Raw genomic sequence first — 12,227 nt, forward strand, 5'->3', positions numbered from 1 at the left:
TTAGGCAAGCTTGGCCTGACCGTTGGTGACGGCAAGCTCGACACCCTCGATGACGAGGTCGGGGCGGGAGAGGAAGGGAGAGTGGGAGGTGTTGGCGTAGAAAGTGGTGTAGCCGGCAGGGAACTGGGCGGCCATGGTCTCCTGGGTAGCAATGGGAATGGCCTGGTCCTGCTGGGTGTGGAAGTACATGACCTCGATGCCCTGGTTCCAGGGCTCGTAGGTGGCGTCGTCAGAGAAGACGCGCTTCGACTCCCAGCTGAGCTCGGCGATGGCCTTGGCCTTGAGAACGGGGTCGACGTCGGCGTAGAAGATGGTCTCGGGCGTGTCGGCGTAGACCTTGTCACCCTGTTGTACGTGTTAGTGGAAAGGGCTCAAAATAATGACAGTTGTGGCCGTAATTAGACTTACATCGGCTCTCATCCAGGGAAGGAACTCTCCGCTCAGCATGTCGACGAGGCTGGTGTTGCTGGGGGCGGCGAAGGCAGCGAGGTAAACCATCATGATGACACCACCGGTCTTGCTGGCGGCGGCGCGCTGCTGCCAGCCGAGGTCCTTGACGGCGTTGCTGCCGACCATGCCGCCGTAGGAGTGGACGACGAGGACGATCTGCTTGCCGGCGTCGGCGAGGGTCTCGAGGGTGGAGCGGAGGACGGCGGCGTCCTCGTCCAGGCTCACGGTGGCGGGCTCGGCGCCGACGGAGGGCAGGGTGATGGCCTCGGAGGGGTAGCCCTTGAGGGTCAGGCCGGCGCGGACGAGGTCGAAGGACTGCGGACCGTGCCAGGCACCCGGGGTGAAGACGATGGTGGGCAGTTCCGCACGGGGCAGGACGGCCGCGGAAACCGCAAGGGCCGAGGTGAGGAGGCTCACGATCTTGGGGAACATTTTCGTTTTTGGGACTCTGTCTTTCTGAGATAGAGTGGTTTTGTCAAGGGTGTGAGTTACACAGACAACTGTCGATCGATGCTTGAAAGAGGTGCGTGTATATTAAGTCGACGCACTGAAGAGGAGACTGGAGGAGCCGTATAAAGGAGTGACTTGGTAACGAAGGTGGGATGCCGAAGGCCTTGTAAGGAACGATTAAGTTGGGATTTTGGATCGATCTAGGGGCAATGCCCAGGAGACTTGACAGACGAGGCGGTAGGGGGGGAAACAATTAAGGGTGCCGAGCGTGAGGAAACCAAGAAGAAAATGCCACGAGGTGCGACGAACTGGACGGTTTTATCCTCGTCGAAAATTGCTCCCATGAACCAAGTCCGAGGAGACGTTCCCTCAATCTCCCCAATCTCGTGGCCCGTCATCATCCATGTGCCCACGCCGTCCCATGATATTCCCCTTTTCCGAATGGAGAGCAGAGGACGGAGGATGATGCCTCGATTGAGATGATGGACACCGTTGGATGGGGCGTGATGAGGTGGTATCGACGATGGGTCGCTGTCTGAACTCCCGTGATGTTAGCTGCGATCAGACGTCCAGGGTCGCGACGGTGCCACTCTGGGTATGGACAAGGGCTCGACATCGCCGTTAAATTGATGTACCGTTGGATACCCCCAAGTGCGACGTGCCCCTTGAGAGAGGACCCCATCGACAATTGCCTCGTTGCTACCGGCATCTTGTTGCCCCTCAAGTGCCGAGTCAGTTGCAGTCTTACCACCTTTTTTTTCCGCGAGCAGGGTTATCGACAAAATCGTGTATAAGGACTCTAGAGACGCTGCTGCGCTTCCCACATCGGGACCCATTCTGTCCCTTTCGAGCTGATTTTCTGCCTGCTTGTCATTTCTTTCATATATCTTTCGTAATCCGCGCTCAGATATTGGTTTTTTGGCCGGCCTTTCCGGTCTCCATCTTTTCCTTCCCTTCTCTTTCAGCCGCAATGGCCGACACCACGATAACGGATCCCTTGGCGGACAGAGGGCCAGAACTGAGCGGTACGACAACGGCGCTGCTCGTTCTCGCAACGGTGTTCGTTGGGCTTCGGTTCTGGGCGAGATGGACGGTTGGCTTCAACTATGGCCTCGATGACTGGTTCATGGTGGTTGGATTGGTGCGTGTTCCGGGTGTCTGTAGAGTTGCCAATGAGACTAACGTGTCGACACCAGATCGTCACCTTCATGGCCGGTGCCCTCAACTATGCTAGTAAGCGCATTAGCCGCAGCATCCCAAGTCGGACGTAAACTCACCTCGATGATAGTGATTGGCCAAGGTCTCGGACGCCATGCCTCAACGATTACTTTGGAACAGCAGGTGCAGTTCCTCAAGCTGCTTCTGGCTTTCGAATGCATCTACGTCACGGCGGTCATGTTCATCAAGCTGTCGCTGTTGCTGATGTACCGCCGCATCTTCCCGTCCCGCGGATTCAAGATCTCGGCCATGGTCCTCGGTGCCCTCACCATCGGATGGTGGATCTCGATCGTCCTGGTCTGCGTGTTCCAGTGCACACCTGTTGCCAAGGCGTATATGCCATGGATCGACGGCACCTGTATCGACTTGAAGGCCTCCTTCATCGGAAACGCCATCCCCAACATCTTGACGGACGTCGCCATCCTCTGTCTGCCCATTAAAGAGGTGTGGAGGCTGCAGGTCACCATGGTGCAGCGTCTGTCGCTGTGCTTCATGTTCTTGCTTGGTGGATTGTGAGTACTGTGATCCTCGGTGTTCAGCAAACCACTAACAAAGGCAGCGTTCTGTTTGCCAGTATCTACCGCTTCACGACGATTATGCAATTCGAGCTCACAGACACGACCTGTAAGTCCCTCATCCTCGGTGTGACATCCCATGCTGACCTCGATAGGGACTCTCGCTACTGCCTGCACGTGGTGTGTCGTCGAGTGCGCCTGTGGTGTTATCAGTGCTTGCTTGCCAACACTTCGCCCGCTCATGGTCAAGGTGTCTTCGCAATTCGGCAGCATCGCAACCAAGTACAACCTTTCCGGAGGCCAGAGCGGCGGGCGTGCGACCAAGATGGGCAGCCGTGGCCCCACGGAGCTCATGACTATTGGAGGAACCGGCGGCAAGTCGGCCGACAGAGGGTTCAAGCGTCTCGGAACTGAGGACGGCAAATACGGTGTCACGACGAGCGTAACTGGGCGATCTGAAGGCGGTAAGGGCCCTGCCGACTCCGGCTCAGACGACGATCTCTCACTCAAGGGTGGCATCCGTATCAAGGTTGATCAAGAGGTCCGCTGGGGCGAGGAGCAGCCCAAGTACAACGAGTCGAAGTACCAGTCTTCCTCGAGAAGCGCTTCGTCCTCGGGTCTTGGCTCTCGAGTGTAGATCATGAATTGCTAATGAAGAGCGTGTATTAATAATAGCCGAGCGTAATAAAACTAATAAAGATTCGTCATCGTCAGAATCAGCGACCACCCGCGAGGAGTGACTGACCTTGATACACGCCTTGGTCTGGATTCATGATCCGCCTACGCGTCGACTTCCCTCGTACCGTATTCGAACATCCCATTCGACTCGACCGCTCCCTCATCCACAAGCTTGTGTGCCGATTCCACACCTGCCACTGGCAACCGATACTCGAACTTTTTACCGCTGGCCGGGCCGCTGCCGTTGATTTGGTACGGGAAGGGGAGGTACTCGGGGAGTAAACCCAGCTGGCGCAATGCGGTCGCCTGGTCCCAAGCAATGTGTTCGTGGTGGAGATGGTCTCCACGGACGTTCACAACACTTGTAAAGGGAATTGAAAGATGCTTGCCCGTGGGAGGGACACCAGGAAGTCTATCGAATTTGTAAGACAGAACGGTGTGTCACGGTAGCAAGGGCACTTACAGCCAGTCAATGACCTTATCATGGGTACACTTGAATACGAACTCGTCGATTACTCGATCAATGCCTACTGTACGGCTCACCAGTTCGAGCTCAGTGTCTTCCGGGTTATTGAAAACGAAGTGGTTTGTGTAAAAATTGGTGAGCCGCGCTCGACCAATACCGCCAGTGAGTGTAGGAATATGGTTGACCTTTTGATCCTCAGCACCGCTCCCCGTCGCTGCCCTTGGATAAACTCACATAAGGCTGCTCGACCATTGTGGCCATAGTCTTTTCGACGTTTCGCTCCCCGAATTCAAAGAGCGTGTGCTCTTCCCAAACGGCTTCGAGGTCGAAGTAAGGCCCTCCCAAGATGGGTTTCAAGAAGGTCAGTGTGCGGGTGTGGGCGAGCCCGGCGGCGTTGGCGTTAAAGTGACGATGGCTCGGTATCACAAAAAAGTCATTCGCAGCGTAGGAAAACGTCTTGGACGGAGGCGCTGCCTTGCTGCTGATGTTATCGGGCCCTGAAACATGCGACAAAGTCGGAATGGTGAGAGTTTGCGAGAAGTTGAAAAAGACAGCGGCCTTGATCTCAGCATTATTTTGAATCGCTTCCACAACTTGGGTGGACGAAGCCGTGAGACAAGCTTTCCAATATAGTCAGATGGTGGACTGTACGTGTGGCAGTGAGGGGCTCACCGATGACGCCAAATCTGTCCTTATCGTCACAGCTTTCAAGAGCCTTGAGGCTCTCGATTGCGGACTCAATCTTGTTCGTAACTTCACTGTCTCCAGTTGCAACGACGATCTGCGCCACAGCGTATCCTTCTTCAGCCCATTTCTGCGCTGGAGGGGGATCTAGAATCTTGTCATGCTTGGACAGGTCAATTCCTTGCTCAACCAAGATGAGGAGGCCCGGGCCGTGGCCACGTCGCGAAAGTGGCGGCTGAATTGTGATGGCTGACATGGTGTTTAGGGGCAATGAAGAGCGACAGTCTGGGAGTCCCTTGCTGAATGAAATTGGATGATGAGGTTGACGGGTTGATAAGCTTCTTCTCTTCAGTCCAGGAGGATGAAGATGGTAAGAGCGGCCTCCACTCGGTGCAACCCCCGCTCGAGATAGCGACTCTTGCCAACACCATTTCCAGATAAGGAAGTTCCGGCTCAGCAGACGCTCTCTTCTGCAACAACTCCGGTCACTGCATCTTCCATCATAAGATTTCGCCTTTCGCCGTCCATTTTCGCTGACGACTGTTGAAACGACGAAGTTGTTCTGTTCTTGGCTGCAAAGTCAGGCTTTCCCAGGTGGAAAAAGTTCAGCATGCAAGGCTCGGCGGTCGTCAAATCTAGCGGATTTGACGTGCGAGCATGTCTCTCGCTCAAATAGTCCTTGCATTAGTTAAGAAGCCAATTGACCAAAGAAAGCACTTTGCAGAATCAATGGAAATCTCGGTCGATGAATAGCGTTGGAAATCTACGCCATTGACATATCGTACCAATCGCCAGGTGCAGAATGCAAGGGACCAATGCAAGGGCTGCAGAGGCGGCCGGCATTCGAACGAGCCCCCCGATGTGTTGAGCGCAACAACTGGGAAGAAGAAACGCCTCCGATAAGGCGAAATCTCGTGTCGTACGAGGGAGCGAGATGTGATGCAGGATGCTAAAAAAGCTTTTGAGCCACCATTCAGACCGTTGGCTTCATATTGATGGACGTGACGTATCCCAGGTGCCAGCCGCCCGGTCGGATGAGTGGGGGAACACGGCAGCTACAGATCTGAGTTCCACTAAGGGACGTGGACTGTGGGCTTCTTACGAGTCCACCGCATCGTAGATCCCCCGAGCCTCCAAAGCCACGTACAACTCTCCGCGAGAAATAACGGTCTTGTACGACAGCGGTATGCTGTGTTCCCGTTCGGTGATGCTTTACTATCACCGACAACCTGAACGAGTAGTAGCTTGCTTGGCAGTGATCTCCGGCCGCCGCTAGCTCTGAGCCACGGCTATTGTCTCTCATCAGAACATACCAGTCCAGTTCAGAAACTCTAACTTCATTTTCCATCCCTCTTCTCAACCATGCTTGCTACTGTACTATGTAATCCACCCCTCCCTCACAAATTCCTGCCAGGCGTGGCGCAAATGTCAGATGGAGCTCCCTGCCCTCAAATTTGGGACAGGGTCCCTTGTTCTGATGCGACTTTCCTCCGACATGAGAACAACTCTCTTCCACCTCGACTTCAGCTAGCATGAGCTTCTCTTTCTATTACCACTGCTGAACGTCACAGTGCAACGTCTCATGGCTGGCCATTCTTCTTCCGAACCATTTCTTTGCGCTACCCTCGGTTCATCGGTTGCCGTCTATCTGATCTCCTAGGCGGGCGAGGATCAGGCCCAAGCTATTGCTCCAAATACCCGGACGTGCTGTCAAACCCATCGGAGCTATGGCTTCGATCTTTCCAGTAAACAGGCAGACCGCTGTCGCGCTGGTCATGTTTCTTGTCTTCTTGTGGACGCTGTCGACGTTCACTCAGACATCGCCAAAGTCACTTACACACATCGCAAGTTGCCAGAGAGATACTTGCCAAGTCAAGCAGCTCTAACTATTCCATATCCAGACACATGAACAGCCAGAAAACTTGAAGGCTAAGCCTGCAGACCTACCGGACTTACCCTCGACCGACAAACCGAAGCCCGCCCCGGATGTCTCCCGGCCAGACAAATCGCCACAATTCACCCTGCCACCATGGTATGACGAGAACGACGACGATAAAGCTGCATCGAAGGATCCAAGACCATCGAAGCCGTCTATCAAGGGTTCGAAAGAGACGGGCGCCGTTGGCGACTCAAGCAAGGCTTCTTCATCCTCGAAGTCATCTAAGCCTGCATCGGCTTCCCCTGGCGACAGGCCTCTCATCCTGTACGCCTTTGCCGAGTCCGCCCCTGCCCGTGAAAACCTCCAATTCTTCGTCAAACAAGGTCTTCATGATGCTGCCGATTTCGTGTTTATCCTCAATGGTGAAACGAACGCCTCAAGCATTATTCCCGAGAAAAAGAACATCCAGGTCGTCAACCGCCCCAACACCTGCTTCGATCTTGGCGCATACGGCGAGGTCCTACGAAAAGATAACTTATATAAGAAGTACAAGCGATTCATTACGTTGAATGCGAGTATTCGTGGTCCCTTCCTCCCACACTGGGGGTCCAAGTCGTGCTGGAGCGATCTATATCTGGACCGGATCACCGACAAAGTCAAGGTAAGACTTCAGTATATGCTATGTCGGTTGTGGGTGGTGCTGACTTGAACTAGTTGGTTGGTATGACAGCCAACTGCTGGCCCCGATTCCACGTTCAGTCCATGATCTGGGCCACAGACAGCGTCGGCATTGACCTACTCCTGAACCCTCCAAAGAGCTCTTCTGTTAGCGACGACTTCGGTACCGAAAACGACCCAGTCGGCATGGCCGGTTGCTACGATGGTTGGAATCACGCCGTGCACGCAGAGATCGGTGCTACGAGCACCTTTCTAAAGCAGGGTTACCAGGTGGATCTGATGATGTCGGCTTTCCATAAGTCGAAGAACTATATCGAAGAGTGCGACAGCTCGACGAACGGAGATGTGCTTTGGAACGGAAAATACTTCGGCACCAATGTTCATCCATACGAGACCATCTTCATCAAGGCAAACCGAGATATCGACCCGACGCTGATTGGGCACTTGACGACATGGCAACAAGCATCGGGGTTCGATAGTTACAGCGCCTGCAGCAAGAGCTCTTAGTGTTAACGGACGAGTGGATTTGTATCAAATTTAATAAGCGCTTGGAGTTGTACGGCTGGGATATACGCTAGCTTTTCTTGTAAGTTAAGACTTGATCTGGGGCAATACCATGAGAATACTGGAAATACAGACAATTATTGCGATCACAAGAAGCTACTAATCCCTAGAACGTGAAATGTTACGACTTGACTCACGAACCCTTATCTGAAGAGTAGATGACAAGCCTCATCGTACTTGTATGGTCTTGAGTTTATCAAGTGTGATTTTCTCTGTGAATCTCATCATCTGATAACCACCATCGCATCTATGCTCCAAGCAACGTGAGCAAATCGCAAATTACCGAGGTGTCTGCTCCCATGCTGCGGGGAGCGCTTTGAGTCCTCGGTTCAGTTGTGTTGATACTCGAGCACGGTTGTCGTCGAAGAAAGTGTGAAGGGTTCTTCTCGATTTCGAACCCCGAGTCCGTACATGCTACGAAAGCTCTAATACGCTCACATGTTTGTGACCATCTCGAGAGAGATTGTTTGATTCTTAGGACAGCCTTTTCTGTTTATATGACCCCGTATTTTGATAGAGATGCTTTGATGTTTATAGCAAGAAACTTGGAGCCTATTGGGTTGGGTGTTTTTTCTGCGCGACGTTTCGGCCAGCAAAAGCTATTAATAGAACCAAGTATCCTGAAAAAGGCTTTCCCGTTGATAGATGCTATGTGTTCCTCCCAAGTCCAAGACCCGTACGTTCATGCTTCCCTTGTCGTTGCTGTCATGGTTATTGAGTTGCTTATCCAAACCTCAATGCCTCGTGCCGAAACCTATCCTACATCCACAACCCCGTCACCTTCCTCAAATTCCACAACAGCCGGATAGCTAGAATCTGCCGAACGAGAGAAAATTCGCTTGTTGGGTGTGTTTGAGTTCTCGAGAAGTCTCGTGCGTAGTCGTTTACCGCAACCCTTCAGCTTGAACTGCATCCGGGAGGCCCTACATGAACAGCTTGACTTACTCAAGCTATCACATACGATCATACCCATTGGAAAACTCGGGATCCCGTCCGCTCTCCCATAGATAAGCCAATGAGGGCCGGATTAGTAGTTGGGTCGGTGACGACCAGCGAATACCTGGTGTTGTATGTTTTTGTCTCCTCTATTTTTTGGGACCTCCTCATTTTACCACACACTCAGATATGTACGTATTCTGCGTACGTACAAGGCTTTCCTTTTGCAACTCATTGCAACACTTGACATATAAAAACTGCCTATAGATTACAATGATTGGGAAGAAAATATGAGTAGCTTGGTTGGAAGCTATCACCGTTGACGTCTAGCTGGTACGTCAGCTTTAAGCGGCCGGAGATCTTGGCTCGCCTCCAGTCCCTTATTGCCTAACAACTGGAAGTGCATGCAAATAGTTTGCATACAAAACCGAAACTAGCTACAGTGACTTCTGTTGTCCCAACTTGAATCAATGAGCATAACACGCTCTATAAGCTGTTCTCCTAGTCTTCCCAGGCTCAAGCCGTTCGGGAAACGGCATCATGGCGGACCCCGGACCTCAAGCCCGATTTGTAATGACACCTTTTCTACCCAAGCAAGATCAACAGTAAATCAATAACGAACCTCAAAAGGGCCAAAAGTCTTCCTGATCTCCGTTGCTGAGCTGAGCTTGGATTCAACAGGAGCTGGGGGATTGCATATAGAAATGCAACGCTGCGACCCCTCTTCAGGACTAAATTAGGAGAGCGGGGTCGGGAATGAGGATCAATCCTTCTCTTGGCGTACCCAGAGAAGGCAAGGGACTACCGCCAACGTTAAGACCGGATAGTAAAGTGTTCGTCCATGAGAACCAATCGAGTATATCTTGCGTTCTACAATATTCACAACTTACAAGCAATTCAGCTAGTACCAGGAAACTTCAGGGTGGAGAAAACTAAGCCGAAGAGCATAGGTTCATTCTATGAGGAAACATACCTGTACATACCCACTAACATGCGAAGTCCCGTGATGATCCACAACGCTGCCGCAGATACCCCTCATAGGACTCGTATGACGGCCACGTCGAGAGCCAGTGTTGACCTAGAACAACAGCTTAAAAACATCGAGTGACGTAAATAGATGTGATATTTGCGGCTTGGCTGGGACTTGGCGAAAATCGAATGTAACGCCTCATGCACACCGAGACGGACTTCGGAGATAGCACATCTCAACTGTGCGACCTCATCAGACAAAGGTCATGCAGGTCCCCCAGCTGCGAACTATGGAGTTGAAGATAGACATGTAGTCTCATTATAAGAAACGGGAGAAATTCGTCTTCATTGTCAACTACCCTCTCCCAAACCGCCTCACCGCCTCTTTGAGAACCACCGAGAAGCACTTCACCCAGAGCCATCACGAAAGTCCCTAACAATGTCGCCCCCTGAGCTCCCAATCATCTCGGACTCTGTTGAGGCCCTCAAACAGATGCCGATCGAGAATCGTCTATTCATCAATGGCGAGTTCGTCCCTTCTCGCAGCGGGAAGAAATTCGATGTCTACAACCCCGCCACTGAGGAGAAGACTGCGTCCGTTTTCGAGGCAGACGTTGAAGATGTCAACGACGCAGTAGCGGCTGCCAAAGCAGCTTTTCTACCATGGTCTGAGCTCGCAGCCAGCGAACGAGGAGGATACCTGTTCAAGCTGGCCGACGCCATGGAGAAGCACTTTGCAGAGATGTCGTATCTCGACGCTGTCAGCATGGGCAAGCCCGTTGATTCCGACAGTCAGTCAAAATCCCATGAGCGTGAAAGATAATCTCACTGATACATAAGACCAGTGGCAACCGCAATTTCTATGACGCAGCTACGATATTACGCTGGGAAAGCTACCGACATCCAGGGAGACAGTTCTCTCAACACCCCGGGCATGTTGAACATCGTTTTGCGGCAGCCCTACGGCGTATGCGGTGCAATCACTCCATGGAACGCACCCATTGCCATGGTAGTTCAGAAGATCGGTCCAGCGCTCATTGCCGGTAACACGCTGGTGCTCAAATCATCCGAGAAGGCCCCTCTCAGTCCCTTGGTCGTGGCCAAATGCTGTCAGGAGATCGGCCTGCCGAAGGGCGTCTTGAACATCCTCAACGGTTACGGACGTCCCTGCGGTGAGGCCATTGCACGCCACATGGAAATCCGCAAGGTTTCTTTCACCGGCTCTACAGCCACCGGTCGTGCCATTAAGAAGGCCGCCGCTGAGTCGAACTTGAAGAAGGTCACCCTGGAGCTCGGCGGCAAGAGCCCGTTGATCATCTTCGACGATGCCGACCTCGAGAAGGCGGCCCCCGCCGCTGCATTTTCGATCCTGATCAACTCTGGTCAGGCATGTGTCGCGAGCTCCAGAGTCTTTGTCCATTCCAAGATTGTCGACAAGTTCATCGATGCTCTCAAGGTCGAGATGGATCGGATCGGTGCAGCTGGAGATCCATTGGGGCGAAGTACCCAGCGCGGCCCTCAGGCGGACAAGTTGCAGTTTGAGAGAGTCATGGGCTTCTTGGACGAGGCAAAGAGTTCAGGCCTGGAGATTGTAACGGGAGGAGGGAGAAAGGGGGACAAAGGGTACTTCGTCCAGCCCACCATCATCAAGAACGCGCCGAAGGATTCGAGGGTCATGAAGGAGGAAATCTTCGGTCCCGTGTTGTGCGTGAACGCCTTCGACGATGAGCAGGCGGTTCTGGATATCGCCAACGATACTAGCTACGGCCTGTACGCTTCTGTCTTTACCCGGGACATCTCGCGGGCTCTCAGGATTGCAAAGAGGTTCGAGGCTGGAAATGTCGGTATCAACTGCACGAGCCCTACCATGGCAATCGACATGCCGTTTGGCGGATGGAAGGAGAGCGGCGAAGGCAAGGAGGGTTCGAAGTATGCTACGGACCACTGGACGGAACTGAAGTCGGTTTACGTCGCACTCTAGTGGTAAAGTCAGACATGAATCTCGAATTTCTTTTGAGCTATTTTGCAAGTCGCTCATGTCATTACATTGGAACTGCTGTCACTTAAGCCGGGCCTCAGCTCTATGACTAGGGTCGTCGATGTCATGGGGTTTCCAATGCCCAATCTCACCTGCCCTAAGCTCCATTTTGTCCAGAAACTCGTCGTCGACGCAGGTAACACATTGGCTTACAAACTCAAACCCAAAAGTCTCCATCTAGAGGATCTTCTTCATATCGCCCCTCGACCTGACCACTCCGGCTTTCTTGTCGATGAAGTTCTTCTCATCCGGTTCAATGACCTGAAGATAGTACTCGTCCTTGAAGGCGGCAGCGAACACGTCGAAGCTGGGCAACTCGAACACAGCACAGCCGTCGAATTCCTCAAGTTTGTTGGCATCGCTAGACTCAGGGCCTATTGGCGCAGTTCCTTTGTTCATTGCCTCTGCCGAGTGTACCTGCATTGATGAGTCTTGGCGATTGAAACGGTCTTGGGGGCAATTCACCTGGGTGTAAGAGATGAACCCGTGTTTCTGAGCCCATGGCTTTACGAGCGGGCCGTGAACCTTCTCCCAATGGTGATAGAACTCTTCTTGCGTCAAGCCGGGCTTGCGCTTGAGAAAGGCGACGCTGCACACTGTCTGCGGTAGGCTTGAGACTGGATTGTAGGCTGCCATGTTGCACGTTTCACGGGACAATTCGGATGCAGTTCATTCCATATGTATGAAATGATCATCTTCGTG

At 52.7% G+C, this 12,227-nt stretch overlaps 6 protein-coding genes across 6 annotated transcripts; 3 read left to right on the forward strand and 3 right to left on the reverse strand.

The window, feature by feature from the left end:
* Positions 1–882, reverse strand: CkaCkLH20_06947 (uncharacterized protein; the record flags this gene model as incomplete). The annotated part of the gene is made up of 2 exons (XM_038889664.1): positions 1–345; positions 409–882. The coding sequence occupies 2 exons, from the start codon at positions 880–882 to the stop codon at positions 1–3; spliced, it is 819 nt and encodes a 272-aa protein (XP_038745027.1).
* Positions 883–1,870: 988 nt separating this feature from the next.
* CkaCkLH20_06948 (uncharacterized protein) lies at positions 1,871–3,270 on the forward strand (the record flags this gene model as incomplete). The annotated part of the gene is made up of 5 exons (XM_038889665.1): positions 1,871–2,041; positions 2,097–2,133; positions 2,189–2,630; positions 2,678–2,742; positions 2,789–3,270. The coding sequence occupies 5 exons, from the start codon at positions 1,871–1,873 to the stop codon at positions 3,268–3,270; spliced, it is 1,197 nt and encodes a 398-aa protein (XP_038745028.1).
* A 143-nt stretch (positions 3,271–3,413) lies between these two features.
* On the reverse strand, positions 3,414–4,717 carry CkaCkLH20_06949 (carboxymethylenebutenolidase; the record flags this gene model as incomplete). The annotated part of the gene is made up of 4 exons (XM_038889666.1): positions 3,414–3,723; positions 3,775–3,962; positions 4,012–4,397; positions 4,450–4,717. 4 exons carry the CDS (start codon positions 4,715–4,717, stop codon positions 3,414–3,416), a joined length of 1,152 nt encoding a protein of 383 aa, XP_038745029.1.
* A 1,666-nt stretch (positions 4,718–6,383) lies between these two features.
* Positions 6,384–7,525, forward strand: CkaCkLH20_06950 (uncharacterized protein; the record flags this gene model as incomplete). Its single annotated transcript, XM_038889667.1, has 2 exons — positions 6,384–7,001; positions 7,055–7,525. The coding sequence occupies 2 exons, from the start codon at positions 6,384–6,386 to the stop codon at positions 7,523–7,525; spliced, it is 1,089 nt and encodes a 362-aa protein (XP_038745030.1).
* A 2,401-nt stretch (positions 7,526–9,926) lies between these two features.
* CkaCkLH20_06951 (putative aldehyde dehydrogenase) lies at positions 9,927–11,468 on the forward strand (the record flags this gene model as incomplete). The annotated part of the gene is made up of 2 exons (XM_038889668.1): positions 9,927–10,278; positions 10,333–11,468. 2 exons carry the CDS (start codon positions 9,927–9,929, stop codon positions 11,466–11,468), a joined length of 1,488 nt encoding a protein of 495 aa, XP_038745031.1.
* A 234-nt stretch (positions 11,469–11,702) lies between these two features.
* CkaCkLH20_06952 (uncharacterized protein) lies at positions 11,703–12,161 on the reverse strand (the record flags this gene model as incomplete). The annotated part of the gene is made up of 2 exons (XM_038889669.1): positions 11,703–11,942; positions 11,991–12,161. 2 exons carry the CDS (start codon positions 12,159–12,161, stop codon positions 11,703–11,705), a joined length of 411 nt encoding a protein of 136 aa, XP_038745032.1.
* Positions 12,162–12,227: the final 66 nt, after the last annotated feature.

The sequence above is a fragment of the Colletotrichum karsti genome, assembly GCF_011947395.1.
Source record: "Colletotrichum karsti strain CkLH20 chromosome Unknown Scaffold21, whole genome shotgun sequence".
Classification (NCBI taxonomy): Eukaryota; Fungi; Ascomycota; class Sordariomycetes; order Glomerellales; family Glomerellaceae; genus Colletotrichum; species Colletotrichum karsti.